Source organism: Lissotriton helveticus, chromosome 8 (genome assembly GCF_964261635.1).
Source record: "Lissotriton helveticus chromosome 8, aLisHel1.1, whole genome shotgun sequence".
Classification (NCBI taxonomy): Eukaryota; Metazoa; Chordata; class Amphibia; order Caudata; family Salamandridae; genus Lissotriton; species Lissotriton helveticus.
In genome coordinates, this window is record NC_136069.1 from 1,021,447,504 (window position 1) to 1,021,472,060 (window position 24,557).

Below are 24,557 nucleotides of genomic sequence, written 5' to 3' on the forward strand. Positions count from 1 at the left end.
CCAGATTGTCTGATAATCTAGTGGAGTGTGAATTTCTGCAAAGTTTTCACTTACCGCTAGCAGTAATTCTTTTGTAATGTGGTCCTTGGTCTCTTGGGAGGTGATGTAAAATGCCACTACTGACAGAAATCCGTTCTGCTGCATTTTGTCCTGTGAGATGTTTCCAGTGGATGTCACGCCTAATAGTGGGATACAGCGGTGACGGGAACCTGCAAATAGGGCTCAGTATCTCTCACCACTTATTGAAAAGGGTCAGCAGTCCCACTCTCTGCCAGAGCTGGCTTATGCATCTGATTGTAGTAGAGAATATAGAGGGCACAGCATCGAATAGTCATGTTAGACCTGGTTTTCTTAGCATGGTTTCCCCTAACTTTTTCCTTCAGACCTCCTTTTTGTGCTAGCCTTAGGGCTCTGCACACTTTACCCCTTCTAACCAGTGCTAAGGTGATTGTGCTCTCTGCTTAAAACATGGTAACATTGGCTAATACCCAATTGGCATATTCAATTTGCTTGTTATTCCCTAGTAAAGCGCACTTCATGTGCCCAGAGCCTATAAATTAATTGCTACTAGTGGGCCCGCAGAGTGCTACCCACTTAAGAAGCCCTTTAAACATGTCTCAGGCCTGCCACTGCAGAGGCTGTCTTTGCAATTTTAAACTGCCATTTCGATGTGTCAAAATAACCCTTTTGCCAGACCCAAACCTTTCTCTTTTAATACATATGTCACCCCAGGCTACACCCTGGATAGCCCAAGGGCAGGGCACAGTTAAAGTTTTACTTGTCCTGGTTGTGAAAACCCCCTAAATTCGTTTTTCACTACTGCAAGGCATAATAATATTGAAGTTGCCAATTACATCTTATAAGTGTAATTTCTAACTAGGAAGAAATAAGTGGTACATGTTTGATGTCTCTAGAATCCTAATGGAAAATCCTAACTTATGGTGATGTCAGACTTTAAATTGCGATACTGAAAATGGCCCTTTTAGAAAACTGTTATTTTCTTGCCTTAGCCATATGGTGCCAGCAGCCTGTCTCTGATCACATGACTGGGTGTAGTTTGTAGTTGAGCTTTGTGTATTCCTCCTAGGCAGCCACACACACTGGGAGCTTAGGGGTGACTGGATGTGTTATCACTGATAGGATGGGAAGGAGGAGCTGGGTCCCGCCTGTGGAGTATTTATTTATCTCTTGCATAATGTTACCCAGCAGAGGTAATAGTAAAAAAATAAGTTATAATAAAATCATTTTATTATATTTTTATTTTTCACTGAGCCAGCCGAGTTACAGGGCGGGTCTAGGCCATCCTAGGATTCAGGGAGGAGGAATGAAGGGCATTGCTAAGTGTGCATGCTTGTTTGGCCGGCCGTTTTAGGATGGCCAAACCGACATGCCTACTTAGCATATCTTCAACCCAAGCTGTGGTGCACAGCCAAGTAGAGAGCAGACACAGGCTCCCAGGCCCCGTCTGAGCACCAAACCAGGCTGCTCAGACCAATCCCAGCACTTCTCTCATGCTGGTTAATAGTCTTTCCAGCATGAGAGTTGCATCGGGATTGGCATCTGGGAGCCTGCGCTGTGTGTACTAGTCGTTGATCGGGAGAGTAGTAAAGCAGAAGACGCAGCGTCCAGTAAGTGATATTTTATGTTTTTTAATTTTTTCCTTTTTATTTTAGTATTCCCTCTGCACTGCCTCCCTACCACATTGCATTGGGAGAGGCTGCCACTGCATAATGCTATTGCCTGTTTGAATACATTCTTCTGCCTCTACTCAACTGTTTGCATTGAACTGCATATCCATCTGTGTTCGTTCCTGCTGGCTTTTTCCCTTGTGTCTTGCTCTTATGTTCTTTAGCTATTAAATTCAGACATATGGGTTGCCAATGTGTTGTTCATTTCTGTATATGCAATGCTTGGTAGCAGGTTATTCACAAAGGGAAACATAGTGTTTTAAATATTTTTATGTTAAATTTGTAAAAAAAATATTAGTACCATAACCTCCACTGAGGAATGTACAGAAAAGTGTAGCTAAAATAATTAAGGGGCCAGTCAGACTCTCCACAAAATATAGCCTGCCTTCGCAATTAAATGTCACCTTAATATCAATCGCGGTTCTAGATATTCATGGTTTTATTAATTGTTATCAAAATAAACACCCCCAAAGTCGTGAAATGCTAGCCCGTCTGCTGTGCTCTTGTCATCAATGAGTCTGCCTTCCTGGATAATCACCAGATGGAGCAAATAAGCTGGAATATGGCAGCGATACAACAATTAAAGATTAAATGTTTGTCGCAACCGCCAAAACCTTCACAATATGTGCTTCGAGGACTTCATGCAGCGGGTACATTGGCAGCGCCGAAGCGAATATCAGTGTTAATACAAACTTAAAACAGTTTGATTTGAATTAGGAAATAGGTTCAGAAGCGTGGGCACAAAAAGGACAACCATGGTCCTACATGTCAGAATAAGAGCTATTGTTTCTTTTACTTCGATTTTCTCTATATTATTATATGGAGCAACTCAACATGGAATTGCTGCCACTTTTATGTGTTCTCTACATTCTTGCCTTCTGCATCATGCATGACATGATGAACCTTTAGGGACAGATGTACTGTTCCCAATTTCAAACCTGGATGTGCAATTTACAAACAGACTCGTTTGCGAATGGAAATGCAACTTGCTGTGCGACCTGTGAATTAATAGGTTGCATCCTACATTTACGGAGGGTGGTAAAATGATCTGCCCAAAGAATATTAAGAAAGCAGGTTACAATGTGCACCCCCAGGGTGACTGACTGCAAATGCAAAAAAAAGGTAGGTTGCAAGGAACAGCAGATCCCCGCCCCTAAGTTTGGTTTACAAAATAGGAAACTTTAAGAAAAAAAAGCTTGTGTCAGGGACATTTATTGTTGCATGTTTTTTCTCCCGTTTATAAAGACATCTCCCTCCAACAAGATTCCTGTAGGTAAAGCTATCCCAAAGGGACAGGCATCCTTTGCAAATCAGTAAAGACCTCAACTTGCGGTCGGTAAGTGATCAGTGGTGTGTGGCAACAGTCACAGCTCACTAATATATCTCTAAAGAAATCTCCAAGAATAGGGCAAGGCAAAAAGGTAGCTGTAGAGTGAAGGATAAAGAAAAATAACAGTTGAGGGAGATGGGGATTTCACTTGGATTAAAAAGGAATGAAGAAAAGAGGGCAGGCTTGAAAGTAGGAGATATGGGTCACACTGAAGTCATCTGAAAAAGGGTATTTTAATCTCAGATCAGCATCCTCTCCCATATGCTCTAATCCTTGATCGTTATTCTCAGTTTTAGGTTGGATCCGTTGGCCCTAAATTGGGATGAGATAAAGCGTTTGATTTTAATTAACTACTGCTCCCTTCCATAAGCTCACTTACATTGATCATTGAATACCTGCAAAAGAGCAAGAAAACAAGAATACACAAAGTAAAAAAGCAGTATGTCAAGCTTTATATGATAATCTAAAAGTTGACCTGTTATTTGCTTGATCCACCAAACACCACTTTCTAAAGCTGGAACACCCCCTCAGGCCCTGCTGAGCTAGGCTTACTGTGACGCCATGAGTTACGCTGGATGTTGTCCGAAATCTCCCAGCACCTACTAAAGGTGGTAGGGGTATATGAAATTGCAAAATGGTTTTCTGCGAAAATGTTTTCAAACTTAAAAAAAAATAATGCAAGAGTGAAATTACGTTTTTTGGTATCTCCCATGACTTTTGTGTGCGAGGCCAGACCTCGTATAAAAAGTCATTTGAGGCACTGCAGATTCGAGAAGACAATGATATCCGGCAAGACATCAGCACAAACCAGTCCGCTGCGTGCAAATATGAAGTAAAATTGCATAATGAGTATTCATGCAACTTTTGATATTAAATTTTCAATTTTCACAAATGTCGCCTATATATTTAAAATTTGGCCAAGTCTAATAATAACCCAGAGCCAGTCCAGTTAGAATGACTTTATCCATGCATGAATCCAGGCAGTAGTTGTCTGGTATCTGATTATAAAAGGGTTAAGTGGCCGGCGAGTCCTGACCAGAGTCATTATCACCACCCAATCCCGTTATTACCAAATTAGTACTGAAGTAGTCTCATTACAGCAACGTGCTGTTTAGTGAAATGGTAAACCAACTGCTCGACTGCCAGTATTTCCGTGCTGCCAATTTGCATGTTTTCGTTTCTGTTACACCCAGGGACATTTAGAATGCAAATTGAGTGCTCTGACAGAGTTACAGCAGCAATTATTGTTATTGTGATTAATATGCAGGAGCAAAACATGTGCCTGGTAATTCACCACTAACAGAATCCCTTCAAGATATACGCAATTGAATGCCACCGTCTGCAGAATTTCAAGCACGCTCATTGAGGAAATGTAATTGTGGCCCATTCTTGCGAGTAGTTTAATAGCTTTTGATCCAGTTTGTGCGCCCCGAAACGCAGTAGTGGTATGTATCCTGGACACCTAATATTTAGAATATACCCAAACTAACCAGCATGATCAAATTAAACTCAACTTTGATGGTTCCTAATCTTATAACCTTGATTTGGATGTTTTCTTGAACGGGTCTGAATTTTAATTGAAGCAATGTTTCTTCCTAGGTTGTTTTGAGTGCTGTATCAAGTGCCTGGGTGGCGTGCCCTATGCTTCGTTGGTGGCCACCATCCTCTGCTTCTCCGGGGTTGCGCTGTTCTGTGGCTGTGGCCATGTGGCTCTCACCGGGACGGTAACCATCCTTGAGCAGCACTTCTCCTCAAACACTGCGGACCATGCCTTGCTCAATGAAGTGTAAGTGTACATTTGCTACTTGTACCAAAAAAGAGTAATTTGTTTGCTGTTGTAGAATGTCAGAGGAAGAGAAAAAATGGAGTACATGCCATTCCTGCATAGTTGAAGGCAGATTTTATAGATCTACTGGTATTATCTGACACTTGTAAGACAAACCACAAAAAAAGGTGTAAGCTGAAGGCTGGTTTGCAGGGAGAGAATCAGCACACAGGAATGCCTCACTTTCCCAATCGTTTATCAAACTCTTTACACAAAAACTACCTATTTTGTCCCTGAGATTGTAGGTGATTTGCATCGTCTGCACTTATTTTTAGAGCTCAGGACTTATATTATAGCCTTATAGCCCGCCGTAGAGGGCTATACCGGCTATTTTGGCTTGGGCCTTTAACAAGGGAGAGGGACTTTAATAACCGGTATAGCCCCGCTACGAAGGGCTATAAGGCTATTAGAACATTCTGCCACTAGAGGGCAGAATGTTCTAACAAAAAAGAACAAAGCCTTATGGGAGCGTGAGGGGATTGGAATTCCCTCAGGCTCCCTGAAGCCTTTGTTCACAGCCCTGTGAACAAAGAAACATTGGAATGTTGGATCTCCAGGCTTATACCAGCCATTATAAGCCCAGAGCACTCCATTGTTTTCAATGGAGCTTCCAACATTCCAATGTTCTAATTCATCATCAAGACTGAACCACAGCAAGAGAGAGAAAGCCATACAAGGGGAAAAGGGCATAGAAAGCAAGGTAAAAACAACCTGGAAGAGTGAGATAACAAGGCAGGAAGTGCATGGTGGTGGAAGAAAGAAGCATGAGGATGAATCCAGACTAGGCAGTCTTGGCACTCTGGAATGGGCAGCACTAACTAAGGGCAAAATGTTACATATTTATTTGATTCTTGTTGATTGCATTGTATTAACACATTGAGCACAACGGAAAAAAGGATAAGGAATATGTTGTGGTATCATGAAGCAAGATGTTGTTTAAACATAGCACATGGTTTGATAAATAAACCGAAATACATATGGTCCAACCTTATAAGTCTTGGTCCGCCTTTACCGTTTCAACCTGAATGATGGCCCAAGTCAATAAGAACAGCATCTCTCTCTTCAGATGGATTGAGTCATTGTTGGTTTGAAGCATGTTGTATCCACATAGACCCAGAGTCAACCATGTAGACTTGCCAACAGTCAAAGTCTGTCCTTGGTCGGAGCCCACCTATAGGCAGCAGGTTGTGGTTGACCCTTTCTGAAGCAGCAAATGCCAATGACTTCTGAAAATATAACCTGAACCTCTAAAACGTGGTTACGAGCTCAGATTGCTAACAATACGTTTGTGATAAACACATAAAGCAAGAAATAGCAGTGACTATATCAGAATTGGGTTGAACTGAAAAAAGAAAACGTTAATACCATTTTGCTTGAATTTTTGCATGTGATTGTTTAGAGGTGTGCGTTTATGTACATTGATGTGAACTCTGTAACTTTAATTCTATCTGTAGTCTAAACCAAACGTCAGCAGAACAGGAGACGAACACCTAGTATAATAATTATGCACCACCTGCATCCCTCCATTCCATAAAGACCATAGAGACTAGATTATAATGCAACAAAGATGGCGTTCTAGTAAGTCACACGTGAGTTGGACTTCTAAACCTAAATTTGGTTCTTTTATCTCAAAGGTGTCCATTTAGGTAAAGGAGGGCCAAATACAGCCACATGTTCAGGAGAAACGCTAAAGTGTTTCCTTTTAGATCAATTGCATGTAAATTCATCTTATATAGATGCATTGAAAATATTACATAGATCTAGCCCTCTTGGAACTAGGCGGGACACCCAAGGATCTCTAGGCAAGCTTCCGTTTGTTTGTCTTTTTAAAATCAAAGCCCAAGTGACCTGATTTACTTGGCATAATTTATTAATTCCTTCGCTCAAACTTGGACGACTCAAATCAGCCAGCCAGTAAGTGGTATTGTTATATTTCTTTCTTTATATAAATAATATAAAGGCCAAGCAACATTTTTTTTTAGGATTGTTGTTTCTATAGATAGTGTCAAAATATAGTTATAAAGTTCGAAGATATTATTTTGATTTTACGAAGGCATGAATTCACCAGATCACTTCATTTGCAAATAAACAAGGTACGAGTCAAGTCCTGGCTTTGGAAAAAAAACAAGAGTGTGAGGCTTCCAATATTTATATTCAGGGCTGTCTTTTTTAATTGGTTTAAGAACCAAACCATCTTTCCTTAAGGGACCCCCTGCCCTTAAGGGAAATCGTTAATTTGTAGCTGGAATTCCACAATAGAAAAAAGTGCAGAGCTGCTGTGTGCCCTTAGCCATGGCAGGAGGTTTGATTAAGTTGCACGTGCCTGGCCAGCTGGTGGCGATGAAAACCTATAGCCTAGGCGTCAAGCAGTGCCCAACAGTGGAGGCTGGCATGTACCAAGGGAGGTGGGGCTGGTGGCACGGATAAAAAAATAAAATAATAAAATACACTTACCTTCCTGCACTACGCAACATCCTCCCCGATTGGTCTTCTGTCTTCGAGCCACGCTCCAAAGCGGGACCGAGCAAACTCCCCTAACCAATCCTGGCGCTGCTCTCACCAGCCTGAGAAAAGCACCAGGATTAAAGGAAGCAGGCTCTCTCAGCACACTTAAGAACACTGGAGGCCTGCACTTTCTCTAACCCAGCTGTGTTAGACAGCGGAGTTAAAGAGGTTTAAAATATGCATGTCTGGCCAGCCATCGCAAGATGGCCAGCCAAAGAGACAAGCGATTTCAAAACTTAAGCACACAGCTCCCAGCTGCCACTCAGCAGCAATGAATCCACACCATCCTGACATTCGGGCATATGTTTTCCACGAGCCCCTATCGCCACCACAACATCACTTTTTCCGACATAGGTGCTTAGCCTTATTTACAAGGCAGTGTTAAGCCACTTAACGTGGCTTAACGCTGCCTAGTAAATAATCCACCCTTTCACGCTAAGGTTAGCGTGAAAGGGGTGGGCAGTGGGTGTTGCGGTGGGTGTTCCTCTGCAACACCCATTGATTTTAACGCTGCCCCCATGTACAAGGGCAGTGTACATAGGAGGCAGCGCCAAAATTAAGACCAGGGATAACCTGGTCTTAACCTGGTCTTAACTTGGTGAAACGAGAAGAAATGCATTAATTCCCCACGTTTTTGCTTTTCCCAATGTGTGCTGCTTTGTGCAGCATACATGGAAAAAGCAAACTGGCATGGTTTGTTCATGTACAGGAAGGTCCCCCTTCCTGCACATAAACAGTCTGTAAAAAAAATAAATGCCATTTTGTGACTTTCATGTGTCCTGCATGAAGCAGTATACACAAAAGTGACAAAATGGCATTTTGGGATTGTTTAGTGCAGGAAGGGACACCTTCCTACACATAAACAATCCTCTGCTGCACGCAGGCACCCTTGCACTATGGTGCAAGGGTGCCTGCGTTGGCGTTATACTGCTGAGTGTAGCGCAAGTGCAGGAGGAAATGCAAGGCTGCACCATATCCTTGTAAATATGGTGCAGCCTTGCGTTTCAGTAGTGGCGGAGTGAGGCGTTAAGCCATAATGGCTAGCGCCTCACTCGGCCACTTCCTCGTACATATGCCCCTCAGTTCGGGACAGGTCGGTTGCTAAAAAATAAAATGGTAATAAATAAACTTTATTACCATTTTATTTTTCAGCTCAAGCTTTTCTTTGTTGTGCGCCGCTCCTCCGCTCAAATGGAGGAGCCGCCCCTGTGCCCAATACCTCCTTCCACTAACTAGTAGCATCCTCCACCACTGTGCTGATAAGCGTGCTCACCTTCCTGGCTCACCAGGGGCCTGTCCGTGAGATGCCACTGTCGGAGTTACAAGCACACAGAGCCGCCTACATGGCCGAAGGAGTCGGGAAAGAGGAATACTAGTCACATGGCATCTTGATTGGATGTGCTGTAGATACCAGCTGTGTGACAACTTCAAATGGCCTTAAGAATATCAATCTGGAGACCACTGGTGAAGAGTGCCTTCTTACTGAGCAGTGCAGCTTGAGCGCGACGTACACTGACAGGACACGTTCAACGTGGCGCCACTCTTCAAACCTCGAGTTTGTAGTTCGGATCATTGATGCCTTCAACATCCTTCTGCCAGAAGAGGAACTATATTGGAAACGAACACATAAATGAATTGTTATTTTTAACTTCTTGGTGTCATGTCTGTGTACTTTGATTATAGAAACATTATTTTCGTTCCACATAAATCCAATTCAATTTGTAATTGCAAAGTATCATTGGAAATAAAAAAGTGCGTCGGTAATGTAGGGGTAGGCATGACGGGTGCCTTCCTGAGAGGAGGAAAGGGGTGCGAGATCTCTCCTGTTTATGCCAGTGTTGAATCCCTCTTCTCCCAGGATATACTGATAAAAAATCTTTCTTTTCTTCATGAAATGAAGTCGGTTTTGTTCTGTTTTTCTAGAATCCAGTTGATGCAGTATGTCATTTATGGGATTGCCTCGTTCTTCTTCTTGTATGGGATCATTCTGTTGGCGGAAGGCTTTTATACCACCAGTGCTGTGAAAGAGCTGCACAGTGAGTTCAAAACCACTGCCTGCGGGAGATGCATCAGCGGAATGGTGAGTTGTGGTTCTTTCTTCAGTAGAACATCGCTTACGTTTAGATGACCAAAGCAGTAGTCAACCAATCAGGATTTATGAAGCGCGGCTAATCACCCGAAAGGGTATCCAAGCACTTGCAGTCTAGATACCTTGGTGAATTCATCATAAAAATATCAAAGGAAGGATGTGTGATATGTTGCAGTTGGTTGGCGCTCCGAGGTAGCCTTATCAGTGTTAGGAGGCTCCTGGGACACCTCCTGCCTGAGGGTGCCAGGCTTAGACTCTAGAGTGCATCCTGACCTCTTGTTTGGGAATTGATGTACAGAAATAAGGGGCCTCCAGGTGATTTTAGGGCTTCTGTTTCCCGCCCCATATGAGTTCTGTATGAGCAGCTCAATTTGATCAGGTGTCTATACACCGACTTGAGAAAGAGGGCAGAGCTCTTAGCAGGGAATTTTGAAAAAGGAAGATGACCACAGACCCATGCACCACACACAATTATGTAAATCAACTCTCTTTTTATTATTTGTTTTTGTACGGTCGTAACCTTGAGCAACTGTGCCAGAGCACTAGATAATCATTACAGGAGAAAACAAGGTCAAGAACATAGAGCACGGAAAGTAGTCTAACAGGCAACCCATGTAGGAAATAATCATACCAGGAGACAAATGTACTGGCAGGCTGAAAGGACAAGCATTTGCAAGGCAATAGGTCTCACATTTGCGAGAGTTTAAGCTATTGGCATTGTAAATGACAATGCCTTTTATTTATCTGCTTTGATAATTAACACATAAATAAAAGGCATTGTCATTTACAATTCCAAAAGCTCAAACTCTTTTAAATGCGAGACCTATTTCACTTCAAAGAAGCGTCCATTGTCCCGGGCTGCTTGGAATGTAAAAGTGCGCATGGCACGCTTTATGTTGCAGTTAAGCATGTCGTGCCTGCTGTAGGAGAAATTCATTAGAGAAAATAGTGCTTAAAGACTAAATAAGATGTACTGTTTTAGAACAGAAGTAAAAGGGCCAGTCCTCATGAAAGGTTACAAATGAAGACAAGGCGGTACTAAGGAGGGACTAACAAGTCTATTAACGAATCAGAAGCCAGCATTTATGAAGGACAATGACACAAGCCAATGAAAAAAATGGGCGGAGATTGGACGGGGCTTCAAGTCCATACTCCTATACAGCATGCCTAGCAGAGCACCGTGTGCGCTGCCCAGGCTCGACCTAAAAAAGCAGGGGTTCACTCTTGAAGTGGATCAGTCAGTCTTGTTTACTGCGTGTTTTAACTTAAGGGTTCAAAGGATCAAAAAGCAGGTTTCTAGGCGGTGGCATTTCAGGCTCAATTTGAATAATGTACAGGCAGGAACCGTGTGTATCTTGGGTGATAGAGAATTCTAGTGACGCTGAAGAAAGTGTGTTTTACATTTGAGCTTTTCTTGGAAAGGTAAGGTATAGCAATGACTTCCAATGTAGGTCTTTGCTTCATCCGTTTAGGGTCAGTTTACTTGCCAAATATTTTGGGGTGTCCGTAAGTAGTACCAAGAAGCTGATGTAGTCAGTCATTTATGTGCTGTGTGTCTCTAAGGGCAGCCGGTTGAGTAATGTCAGGAGTGAAGTGATAGGGTCAGATTTCCTTGAATCGGATATGACTGCGAGTGGAGTGCAGGGCTGCTCATGGTGTAGCAAGTCAGGTGTTAGGGAAACCTGTATTACTCGTTACATTCTGGAATAAACCGTGGTTAGGGTTAGCATCTTCACGTCTGGTCTTGGAAGAAGGTATCTGACATTGAGTACGAGTCTGAGTTAGTGATTGACGTTCCTTGCTACTGTCTTTATGACTGTTGAGACAAAATGACAGAGTGATTTTACCACAGCAGAGACTTTAGGGACGACCTCCATTGTGATGTTGGTGTTAAATGCAGCCATAAGGTAAATTGCAGTTTTATGTGTTGGACAGAACAAGGAATTCTTTTTTTTTTCTGGTAGCTGAGCTTTGATTTCATATTTTTCATTCAGATTTGTATTTCAATATGCAGGCTGTTAGGGTGAGAGGCTGTTTGAACAGTCCATTTTCACATGCAACTGCGTATTGGAGAAAGGAGTCAAAGGAGTTTGTTGAGCGGTCAAATGTTACGAATAACTGACGGTTGAGGTGGTGAGCTTTCAAGCTGAGTGCCCAGTTGTCGCTTATTGAAATCGGTTTGAGAGCTGGAACTAAAGGCAGCTCATAACAATGTCCTTATTGCTCATGTGCTCTAATAAGAATCATGACGATGTGACGGATAGTTTGTTTGTTGCAGGCAGTTTGTTAGCGCCATGTTACCTGTAAGGTGAATGCAGCACTTTATAAATGCCTATTAATAATAATAATTTACTGATGTCAAGATCGATTGCTTCAGACTCTGAAGAAAGATTGAGTATCTCTGGTATACATATAGTAAGGAAGTGAAGGTCAGCAAGCTGTCATTGGGGTTGGTGGCAACATCCTGCCTGAGAAAAATGATTTCAGTGGAAAAATAGCTAGAAAACTCTTCACACCAGGTATGTCATGAAGCTGTGAGGAGGAACTGGAAGACTGTAATTTGAAGATGCTGAAATGTTCTGTACTACGGTTTCTGGTCCGATTTTTAGTTTGCATTTAAGAAAAATGCGTTTAGCTTGATATGGAATATTATAGGTACACCTTGTGGTCTTGTTGTATGGGGGTGCGCTCAGTTCTTCTGAGAAATTACCTTTGTATGATTACTTGAGAGGAGTTACCAGCTGGAGGTTTTCTGCATGATTGTTTAGTTTGTTTACTCCAAAGACTGTATTTCTTAATGCAGTCACTTCAGTCCAAATGGTGGGCAGGTTACAGGCCCTATGAGCTTGGCCCTTATTCACTGTATTTTACTCTGACAACTTGTCCTTCGTACCTGCCCAATGTTTCTGCCTAAGGCTGTATCTGCCTTCCACATGGCCAGTCTATAAGAGTACCAGCTTTCGTTCCGCGTCCTCACCTTACCAAGGAAGAGAAGACATAGCACAGACTGGACCCCGGGAATGCTGCTTTCTACTGCATAGAATGTTCAAGGCAGGATCTGGTGGAGGATCAGCTTCTGGGCTCCCCTGAAACCAAGAAAGGCACAGCAGCGACCGAGTGTACTACCTCATGTTGGGTCACACTCTTTTTTAAATATCTGTTCTGTCTTGGACCAGACGAGCTCCCAAGTTTCCATTTGTGGACACACTGCAAGGACCATAGTGGCTTTTACTGCACTTACCCGTGGCACTACAGTGGCTATAGTTTGCGGGGTGGCAACTGCATACTTTTACTGTATATGCTGATTGATGGCTCAGGCGGGCAGTGGTAGATGTTTCACCAGGGCTGAGTTTCAGAAGATTCTTAGCTAATCAGCACTACCCCTTAAGGCGAGGAATCTGGAGGAAGAAATATCTATTAGTAGAAAAGGTTATATGCCTCTGAAAACAAAATGTCTCGTGGATACTATATTTTCATGAACATTGTCCATCACCCTTCCTTCTCCTCTTGTGAGACAGTGCTGGTATTATCATCTCTAGGTATATAAAGAATCTTTGCGGTCATTGTCACAGTCCATAATCTCTCTCGGTTCACTCTGTAATTGTTGGCTGGGTGCAGAAAATATGTGAGGAACTGAGGCAATCATGCCAGATGGTGCCGTAGTTGGTCCAATGTTGTCACATCCTGGGAACATAGAGCAGTGACTGGAGTTGCATGACGCAGATAGTAGTACCAGGGAGCTATTGCTCGGTAAAAACACTTTCCAGATCCTGTCTGGTGCCTGCATGATATCCATAAGGCGCAGAATCTGTGAGAAGATGCATTATCCTTCAGAAATATCTTTACTGACTTTAAGTAACTTTTCCCTTATTATTTATGGCACCAGATCTTATACTGTGAGTGTTTCAGGTTGTTTTGTTAAGGCAATCTTGGTGAGTCCATCTTGTTAAATAATTTAAGAGGTGTATCTTTCGGGGCGTATTGTTACTGTGAGGGATATTTGGATCTTGCTCTAGGTTTAGGTACATGGTGTCATGGGTGGAATATTTTGGGGAAAACATGTGGTGTCAGTTAGATTATAAACCTCCATCGCACTGATTTGGTTAACATGGGTCACATGTGTGTGAACATCAGGGTGAGATACCAATGCATCATCCTTTTAGATTGGTGATAGAAAGGTGAAATAATGAATTACGTCACAGAATATCATAAAATGTATTCATCTCAAGTTCTGCGAATGGTGAACTTCAAACATGTATTACTCTACTTACTAGAGAGGAAATGAGGGTGGTTAGGCACGTTTTTACACATTTGCCTTGTCTGGTGGTCAGGTTGGAATTTACTCCCATAATCTAGTACTGCTAATTTATACCCCATAAAACCTCCCACAAATTGCATTCGGAAAAGTTACACAATGCTGAAGCATGCTGGCAATCTTGACACAAGAGTTGTCATGAGGCAATGCAAAAAAAACCCTGCTGAGCACACAGGGCTGATGAAGAGGATGCCCTGTACATTAAGAGTGAAGTACGGATGGCGATTCCTGCACACAAGAAACTGTGTACAAACATTGATGTCACCAGATGAAAACAAGGATGGTCAATCAGTTCTCCATGGTAGTGGGAAGGATTGCAGTGGCAACAGCAACCACTTGGTCAATGGAGAGGCAGGGGTCGGGGCAGGCCCAGTGGTGTGGCAGCTGGCTGCAGCAAATGGACACAGTCTCTAAGGTGACAGGACCACCTGGTGATTCGGTTTGGAGCCAAAAACCATGTTATCTTTGATAAAAGGTAATGTAGCTCTTTGAAAATTATCATTAACCCTAAAAGTTAACTGGCAGCAAACATTGCTCACTAGAGGAAGCAACAGAAAAATAGCCCTTATAAACAGATTAAATCAGATCCTGAACATTTATCTGAATCACAAATTGTGGATTTACAGTTTTGATGCCAGTCCTACTCTCTGGCTCTCTCCCAGCCATAGATCCTTGCAGTCATAGGTTGTAACAAACCAGAAGAGCTTGCAGTTTGTGAAGCAGTAGCTAATGGTGAGTAGGATGAACCTAAGAATGACTGACACTAGATTGAGTGGCAGATGTGTCAGTGGCCTCCCAGCGTCAGTGGTGTGCAGTGGATGTGACAGACTGTCCAGAAAAGTAGCATCAACTTGTAAAGAGTTCACTTCTGAGAAGAGTAACCAGGGAGCAGACCTTCGCTGTCAGTATGCCACCAAGGCTCATCAGAAGACTCTTTAAGCACTTCCTTCTTAGGATCACTGACGGTACTACCCAGCCAATTTTTCATTGATTAATGGAAACTACATCCAGTGGATAATGTTGTTTCTCTTGGAGAAGGCCCACCCCGCCGTGGACTGCAACTGTGAAGTCCAGAAGTAGTCTAACACCTCTACGATTGTTATAGTGATTACTCAGGCTAAAGGCACAAAGGTAGTTCGGTAGTCCCCCAGATGAGGAGTCTGTCCTGCCAGACTCTGGAGTTCCAACCTCCTAAAGAGTTAATGAAGCTTAATGCAGCTCTCCCTTAATTCCTCCCAGGCATGGCCTGGGACATACCCACAAACCCTGCTGCCCGGCTAAAGAGGGGAAGGAACAAAGAATTAGGTTCCTAGAAATAACCCGTGCTCACCGAGCAAACATCAGTCTGGCAGGAGGCCCTTTACCCTCCTTTACCTCTAATGTATGAGGTGTCCTATGTGGTCTTGATGCTGGAACATTCTGGGTTGCTGGTAGGGATTGTAAGGTAGCCTTCGACCTATCCTGGTGAGTGCAGCTCACTGAAGTGCCACTTCCCGGCTCACTATCACAAATACCCTGGTGTCAGGAGGCTGATAGATGGAATATCAGGGAGGCGGTGAGACCTCTCAGTGTTGGATGGACCCCGTGTGAGTCTTTGGCACAGAACGCCACCTACTCCAGCCATCACAGCATGTGTAGCTCAGACCCGCGATGTTGGTGCAGTAGGCACCACTACTAGCAGAATCGCAGAGAGGGAGAGCCTGCTCACTCCATCACTGAGAAGCTGCATCTCTGTACAGCCCTGTGGTGACCGCGCCACAAGGGCCACTCACAACAGCTGGACAGCGCCCATGAAGACTGTGGTAATTTCAAGAGGAGTTGGTGCTCCCTATGCAACATGTGCACCCCTTGTAGCGGCAAAGCAAATACAGATTCTGGTCAGGGACTCCATCATATGTAGCAAAGTACATTCAAGAATGAAAAACCAAACTGTGTTCATTGACGAACTAGGGCAAAGAATGGTTTATCAATGTTAATCTTTACATGACCATTGTTTGACCATGCTTTTGAGGACACCGTTAAACACAGCTCCTCCTGTGCTGCTCTAGCAATACAGGAAGCCCAGATATTGAGGCAACTGTGTTCCTGCCCCACGGAAATCCACACTCCCTTGCTTCCCTTTAATATTTTACTTCTATTTTGCCGTTTTATCAAACATTTCAATTGAGTAAGAAATCTCAATGCAAAAGCCATTTCAAGCGCGTGGGTGAGGCGTTGTTGGTTTCAAATGCATTGTAGAAGTATTTGTTTAACATATGTCGTGATGCGTCATGCTGGAACAACTTATTACAGTGTATGTCCAATAGCTCTTCCTAAGCTCGTAGTCCGCTTTTAAATTGAGATAACACCAGTTGTTAATGACAATCACTTGTTCAAAAGTAACAAAAAAATTTTTTATATTCCTTTTGTTGTCAATGAATTGAATTGTGTTGAATGGGCATGTCATCACATCGTGTTATTAGCTGTGCTATGTAAGTGTGCTATAACTCTTCTCTGGCACGTAGGAAAGAGAAATATTTAGTGCTTGTTGTGTAAAAACTATGTGCATAGATATGTTCTTTACTTCATATGATCGCAATCATACTGATTCCAAAATTTCAAAGCGGCTTACTTAAATATGCCTTGCATGACGTAATAATGCCAACAGGTGCTATTTTAAATTTTTACGGTTTATAATATAATCTAGATTTTCCTATTTTCCTGAAGGAAAGTCTTAATTTTATTAAAGACATGGAGGCTAATATTATGGTTATGTTTTCTTAACCTGCTTTATTTAAATAGCAGCAGTCCAGACTATGGAAAAAAACGACTAGTCCCATGAGGCTTAGCAGCAAAAGCCAATGGGAATAGAACTGTAGTTCAACTGAATAACTAACCAGTGCTCAAGACCGCCTATAATGCCTAACTTGACTGTGAAGAATCATCTTTTCTTAAGCAATAATTCATGCAGAAGTATGGAACAAAGGTAAAATTAGAAAAACAAGAGAAACTGCCAGAACAAATGTGAATATTTTCTGAATAATGTCCAGCAATCTGGAACCTGAAGGGAAGATCCCCCGAAGAGGTTTGTACATGGGAGGGAAGAGTCCTGGGAATGAGCAGGCTGGTTTTATTGATGTCAAAAGATGCAGATGAAAACGTATGCAGTTGTACTTGTTGTAGAGACGGGCACAGCAGGGTGGGAAAAAAGCATTGTTAATACATATGTTGAAGTGGGATACCGAGGCTATTATTATGCTTATTTAAAGCATATTTATCACCACCAAAGAAGTAGTATGAACAGGTTTGCAATAAAAAGTGTGACATTTGTTATCATTTGAATAATCAACTGATCTCAGAATGTCCTCTAAACGGGAACCCACCCAATAGACTTTGGATGCTATGGCCCCCTTGAGAAATGAATCCCAGCATAGGACTTAACCCACCTAACCCAGCAGGCAAGGGTACGGAAAACAAATGGGTTATGAGTTTTTTTTTTTTAAGGAAATGAGGAGTTGAGTGGTGGAGGACGTTCTCAGGTGGTTAATTTGTTGTTCATAAATTTTCAGAAAGTTACCCATGCAGAGTTGAGGATGATTAGGAAAGAAAGGGTAAAACATAGAAGTTAAATCTGTTTTTGTGCATTTCCTTATGTTAGAAACCACACCCAAAGGAGTAAAATGGCAATAAGAAATTGTAGTGTAGTTCCTATATTCCCAAAAGGCTCTGCGCATTGGAATAATATATCCTATAGAATTGACGTAGGACTTATGTCTACTGGGTCTCTATCAAATATATTAGACTTAATTGTGAGTTCCAGCTAGCTCAGAGGTCACTAGAAACTTTCTCGAATAAACAAGAAGGGATTAGTTTCTGACAACCGCATGACAACTTTGTTTCCCCAAGATAAAACGTATCATCAGTGTCGTGGAAACAATAGATAGATATTTCACTCAGTCAATCGTGCATGCTTCGTTTCACCAGAGGTGCAGAGAAAATAGAGAGACTGGCGTTTTCCATAAAAAGTAGTTATTGAACAGTCTTATTTCTCATGCAGAAGAATAGAACTGCTCCAATCGTAATACTGGCTGTAAAGTATAATGCGTACAGCAAGAAGAGTATTATGAATTAATACTGTAATAGCATGGTATGGTTTCTAAGCCATAAAATACATAGAATACATACATTAAATAAATAAGGACTAAAAGTACTCAACTGGTGCTTCTAAAATACGCCTACCCGATGTACCTAACCTAGGTCTAGTACGAGGGAAGAAGTAAGTGAGGTGTAGCATAGGTTTAGTATTCTTTTTGCCAAGAATCTATCCAAGATTTCTCTTAGGGTCTAATCAGCTCCGTACCTTGGTTTAGAATAAAGGAGGTCTGGTATCTCTCTGTCTCAGGACTCAATTTCCCAATAACCCGCAAGGTTAGCTTGGAAACACTGGAGCCGGATTTCTCGGCAAGAGAAAAGACAGCGTCTCTCTCAGTGCGCCTGCTGGAGGGTCGGCTTCCTTTGGCACTTGCTGCAGCGAGATGCGTCTGGCAAGTAGACAGTCGAACTGATCCAAACCACTGTGTTTGCTAGGGCAAGTGTGGGCATATTTATACCTTGAAGGTGCTGAGTTTGACGTAAAGTTAGACATAATAACGTCATCAAAGAGTCTCAGTTCTTTGAAAACTCCATGAGTTCTTGGAAAATCAATATTCAAACAAGGGGAAGTCCCTGACTGCTGAAGGCGAGTTTTCCAAGAAATCGTTGTGGATTTTCGGGAACTAGTGGAAGTAGCCATGCCGTATTTGGACTGCATGAGCTATGTATAATTATGGTTATGATTTCTATGCCTATATAAGGATAGGGTGATTTATACCTATATAAGGGCATGAATCGGGAAAATTACACACGGGTCCTAAAATCCTGTACAACAAAATGTCCAGTGCTTTGATATCAGAAAGGCGTTTGATAAAAGTGAAGCATACCAACATCGCTAATTTCACGGATAACATTTTAAGAGAGAGAAGCATTTTCTGGTCAATTTATGAACATTAGTAACTTCAAATTAACATCCCATAATTGACTTATTTTAGAAGAGGAAAATTACAAAATCTTACTCCCTTTAATAGATGACAAACCAGAGGATGTTCCCCCACTGTCTTTCCGTTGATCCGTGGATGGTTTGTTGAGATTGCAGTTCTTTAGATGTTGACCGTATGGCAATTCTTGCCTCCACTAGCTAGAGAGGCAAAGAAATTGACTATGAATGTGACATCTGCTGAAAAGAGATTAGCAGATTTTCCCACACTCCAGCTTTCCCATATTGACCAGGCTGATCTGTAAGCTTTGGTAGTTCCTGGAGTCCAGAGTTTTCTGATGTATTCTGCTGCCGAAATGTCTGGATTAAATTGAGCAGTCCCGCTACCTTCCATGGGGAAATCTATTGCAAGTTCCAGGAGGTGAGGATACCATACCTGATATTGGCAAAAGGGAACGATGAGAACTAGAACAACTCCCTGTTGTCTGACCAGGGCCAAGACTTTGCTGATCTTGAGGAAGGGAGGAAATGCATAATTGATGTTCTGGGACCAATCCTGGAGAAACGGATCCATTTCCAAATCTAACAGGTCCCCAAAGAAGCTGAAAATTAAGTCTGGATGCATGAGATTTATATGTAGGGGCCGCATTTGAGGTAAAGAAAGTACAAAATAGAGGGATGCAGTTTCCAGTCTCTGGACTCATGAAGATACTGTGAATGCCAATCGGCGACAGTGTTGAGGGTGCCTGGAAGGTATTCAAACTGAGATCTTGTGACTGAGAAAGAACTCCCAAATATTTTTCACTAGTTCTGCATAAGGTTTATACCTTGTACAGCTGAGGTGACTGATGTATCTTACAGCGGTAAGGTTGTCCATGCGGAGGAGAATTAAACACTTTACTTTGTTTATTTGCAAAACTTTGGATTGCAAAGGACCCTGCCAGCATCTCTAAACAATGTATGTACAGTTTTGATTCCTGCACAGACCATGTGCCTCCAGTCGAGATCCGACCACGCCGGGCACACCAGCCTTTCAGGCTTGCAACTGATTCTAAGAGAAGAACTGGGACCAAGGGAAAGATTGTTCTGCCTTTCAAGGCATCCAAATGGTCGATCCACCATTGTAGTCCCATGTGGGATTTGGGATCGAACTGTACTATGTCGGAAAAAGAAAGACTTTGTCGAAGATGACAGATTTTGAATCTCTGGAGAGCTCAATAATGAAGAGGGCCTGGAAAAATGGCCTGAATACACGAGGATAGAATACATCTTGCTAAAATTCACTACGTGACTCCGCCAGTTGAAGTAGCCCAAGGGTCTTTTTCAATGACCATTTCCCTGCCTGGGTTTGTTCATTTGCAGAGTAAATAAAGGTTCGAGGATTGTGAGCTGTAGATCACATGCTTTGCATACTCCTGCCATCTAGTGTTGGGTCTGGATGTTTGCAAGTTGTTTTTCTTCGAAGAAGTCTTTCCAGTCACGAGGTAGGTGACTCCTCTTTTCAGTGATAGTGCGCATGAGCATCAACTCCATTGTTGGGCTGTTTTTTCCCGCTATCGGGTTCGGACGTTAATTGCGGTGTTCCGGTTCAACACCGTTTCCCCTCGATGCGCAATCCACTACCCTCTACGGTATTGTTATTCGATCACGTGTTCCATTCTCCGTGTATCGTATCGATCGGAAACTTCATGGAAGGCCATTGGGCCTAGCTGCGTCGGGTTAGCCCTCAGTCGATGGAATGGACTCCATTTAAATTCTGTCCCGGGTGCCGCGACAAGTATCCGCCCACCGACTTGCACGAAGTGTGCAACTTGTGTCTGTCCCAGGTACACAACGAACAGGACTGCGATGCGGGCTGATCTTTTTGATCCAAGAAGACACTTCGTGACCATCGGGCTCTGTGTCACTTATGCACCAGCAATATAGCTGCTCCACTGTGGATCTCTTTGGAGAAGATTCCGACCACAAAGTCTTCCTCACACAAGGAGCCGAGAAAGAAGAACACATCTCCGTGTCCAAAGTCGATTCCGACATGGAAGAAGATGTTCCGCAGGGTCAGCGTACCGTGAATACTGATACTCACTCCCCTGCCCGAAATTATGTCTAAGAAAAAGGCTCCGGTCCCTCCTCCGCCTTCAGGCCAAGGTCGGTACCGAGATCACGTTTCAAATGCCCAGCCTTCTGGCTCTGCACTAAAACGCACACCAAAGCCTTCCGGCTCTGGACCGAATTGGTCCCATTCAGGCACCGAACCGAAACGTTCGGCGTCAAAATCCAAACACGCCCTCGTGACTATCACTTCGGCACTGAAACCTAAATCTTCGGATCTGAACAGCTCGGCATCTAAACCTTTGGGACCGAAAATTCTGGCACCGAAGGAAAAAATAGCTCCTCCTCCATCCAAGAAATAGCTCCTCCTCCATCCAAGGAGCCTGGTTTCGGCGTCCCGCCTTCCAACACAGACCCAAAACCGTAAGAACTTGTTATTAATCCTAAAAATGGACGCTTTCATGCAAAATTGCCAATTAAACACAAGCCAGAAACTGAGGAAGCTTACCACATTCCCCTTAAAAAGAAAAATGTCAGTACTATTCATATTCCTCCTCCTCCTCTTACACCTCCTTCCCCATTTGACCCAAATTTGCTAATTACACCTACAAATTCACCACAACCACAGTCACCTGACCACCAGGATGATTGGGATGGGGATGCACCAGATGACAATAGTCCTGATCCATGGACTGACTACAATACAGATCCTAACACTGATAGTGACCCAGATCTATACCCTTCAAAACCCTCTCCACATGACGACAATGTATGGTACATAGAATTAATAAATAGGGCTGCTCAATATCACGGGGTTCAGCTTCACAAAGAGGCTCCTGAAGAGGAGTTTCTCTTTGAGACTTTAAGTTCTACTCAAAAAACAATTCATACACTGCCCATGCTTAAGGGTATGCTTAAACACGCAGACAACATTTTTAAGGACCCAGTACGTGCGAGAATTCTAACACCAAGGGTAGATAGGAAATATAAACCCATACCTACAGACCTCGTCTACATCAAAGGTCAAGTTCCCTTAGACTCCCTAGTGATTTCTAATGCTTGCAAAAGGGCAAACTCACACAAACAACAGTAGATGCCCCTCCTCCTGATAAGGAATCCAAACTTATAGATGCCTCTGGCAAAAGAGTAGCTGCACAGGCAGCCAATTGCTGGCGTATTGCCAACACCCAGGCTCTTTTAGCGAGCTATGACAGGGCTCACTATGACGAATTAGAACAATTGCTCCAGTTTTTGCCAGATGAACAGAAAACTGAGGCGCATGACTTAATTCAGGAAGGGAAACTCATTTCCAGCAATAACATTAGGTACGCTTTAGACTCAGCTGACACTGCTACTCGCGCTGTTAACACCAGTGTTCTTTTAACAAGGCACGCCTGGCTCAGAATTTCAGGCTTCAAACCCAAAGTACAGGCCTCTATTTTAAACCTACCCTTTGATAAGGAACACCTATTTGGACCCGTGGTAGACACTTCTTTAGAGAAAATGAAGAAAGACACAGATGTCGCAAAATCCATGGGAGCATTGCATCCCCATCCAATCGGGGTTCCTTTCGCCGCTCCTTCTACAGGGGGGGGTTCAAAAGTTATATCCACAGACAACACCTTTAATTCATATAGAGGCACAAATCAATCACCCTCTTCAAGAGGTTACTTTAGAGGATTATTTCAAGGCAATAATGGCGAGGGAAGAGGTAAAGATAACACACCCCGTACTTCTCCTGCAGCAAACAAACAGTGACTTGCCTCCACTACCCCGATCATTCCACACCTGTCGGGGGACGTCTCTCTCAATTTTTTCCCATCTGAAATACAATAGCTTCAGACAAATGGGTCCTAGAAATTATCCAATTTGGTTATTGCCTCGGAGCTTACCAACAATCCCCCAAACATTCCTCCACAATCGCACAAAATGTCACCAGAGCATCTGCACCTTCTCAAACAAGAGGTTCACTCTCTACCGCAAAAGGGAGCTACAGAGCCCGTACCATTACAGTATCAAGGGTCCGGCGTATACTCCCTATACTTTCTCATACCCAAAAAGGACAGCTCTCTCAGGCCTATACTAGACATTAGAGACCTAAATCTTTATATTCAATTAGGTCATTTTCACATGGTGACACTTCAACAAGTGCTCCCGCTCCTTCAACAAGGCGACTTTCTGTCTACTTTAGACTTAAAGTACGCATACTTCCATATTCCAATACACCTGCTCACCGCAAATATCTCAGATTTGTGGTAGCAGGACACCATTACCAGTTCAAAGTGCTTCCATTCAGAGTCACCACTGCTCCCAGAGTATTCACCGAGTGCTAACAGCAGACTCATCGCTCACTGGCTGGGGAGCTCATCTCCAAACTCACACAATTCAAGGTCTGTGGAGTCAGAAGCAAAAGCAACTTCACATAAATCATCTAGAGCTGCTAGCAGTATTTCTAGTGCTCAAAGCCTTCCAGACTCACCTTGTAGGCAAGCTGTCCTGATACGCACCAACAACATGACAGACATGTACTACATACCGAAACTTGGAGGGACACACTCTCTCCAACTGTCACACCTTGCGCAAGCCATTTGGAGGTGGGCCATACATCACAAAATGTATCTCCTAGCGGAACACCTCTCAGGAATAAACAGTCAGACCGCAGATCTGCTGAGCAGGCAAAGACAACAGATTCACAAGTGGGAACTTCACCCTCAAGTTCTCCTCCAGTTCTTTCAAATCTGGGATGTCCCAAACATAGATCTGTTTGCCACACACCAAACCGCAAAATGCCCAAGCATTTTTACTCCAGGTATCCACACCCAGTGTCCAGAGACAATGCACTATGGATGGAACTGGTCAGGGATATTTGCCTACGCTGTTCTGCCTCTCCCACTCATTCCACTAGTGGTTCGGAAACTCAGGCAAACATCCCTCAGGCTAATCCTATTCGCTCCCACATGGGCTCGTCACCCCAGGTTCACTACCCTGTTGGAAGTCTCAGTAGTTCCTCAAAAACTACATCTCACATCCAGTCTCCTCACGCGGAACCATGGAGAGATAAAACATCCAGATCCGAAAAATCTCAACCTTGCGATCTGGCACCTGAAATCATAGTTTGGTTATCTGATTCTTCCACCAGACTGTATGAATATCATTAAAGAGGCCATAAGACCTACTACAAGAGCCTGCTATGCAGAAAAATGGAAGCGGTTTGTTATACATTGTATCAACAACCATATCAACCCCTTAGATGCTTCAGTTCAACATTATTTTTTATTTACTTCATTTACAGCAGACTGGTTTAGCGTACACAACTATCCGCTTACATCTCGATGCAATAGCTGCAAACCTTCAAAATAGACAGCATCTATCCCTTTTCAGAGTACCTGTTATCGATGCTTTCATGGAGGGACTCAAAAGAGTTACTCCACCAAGACTTCCACCAGCTCCAGCGTGGAACCTTAATATTGTCCTTACCAGACTAATGGGTCCACCCTTTGAGTCATTGCATAAATGTGAACTGCAATTTCTCCCCTAGAAAATTGCTTTCCTCATTACTATTACTTCACTGAGGAGAGTGGGTGAGCTTCAGGCATTGACAATAGAATAACCAATTTTTCAAATCCACTATTGTGTAGATGTGTTAGCCAGACAACAAGCTAATGTAGGCCAGGCAGTTCTTCGTACACTTTTTCAAACAACTGCAACAGCTACAGGTTACCCACCGCTTTGGGAGATTACGGCT

General features: G+C 43.0%; 1 protein-coding gene across 6 annotated transcripts in view; it reads left to right on the plus strand.

Moving 5' to 3' along the window:
* GPM6B (glycoprotein M6B) overlaps positions 1-24,557 on the plus strand; it is a 348,837-nt gene that overhangs the window by 302,315 nt on the left and 21,965 nt on the right. For all 6 annotated transcript variants that reach the window (XM_078657852.1, XM_078657854.1, XM_078657855.1 and 3 more), the window contains 2 exons: positions 4,618-4,804; positions 9,272-9,428. In XM_078657852.1, coding sequence (XP_078513978.1) covers positions 4,618-4,804; positions 9,272-9,428 — 344 coding nt within the window. The remainder of the gene's footprint in view (positions 1-4,617; positions 4,805-9,271; positions 9,429-24,557) is intronic.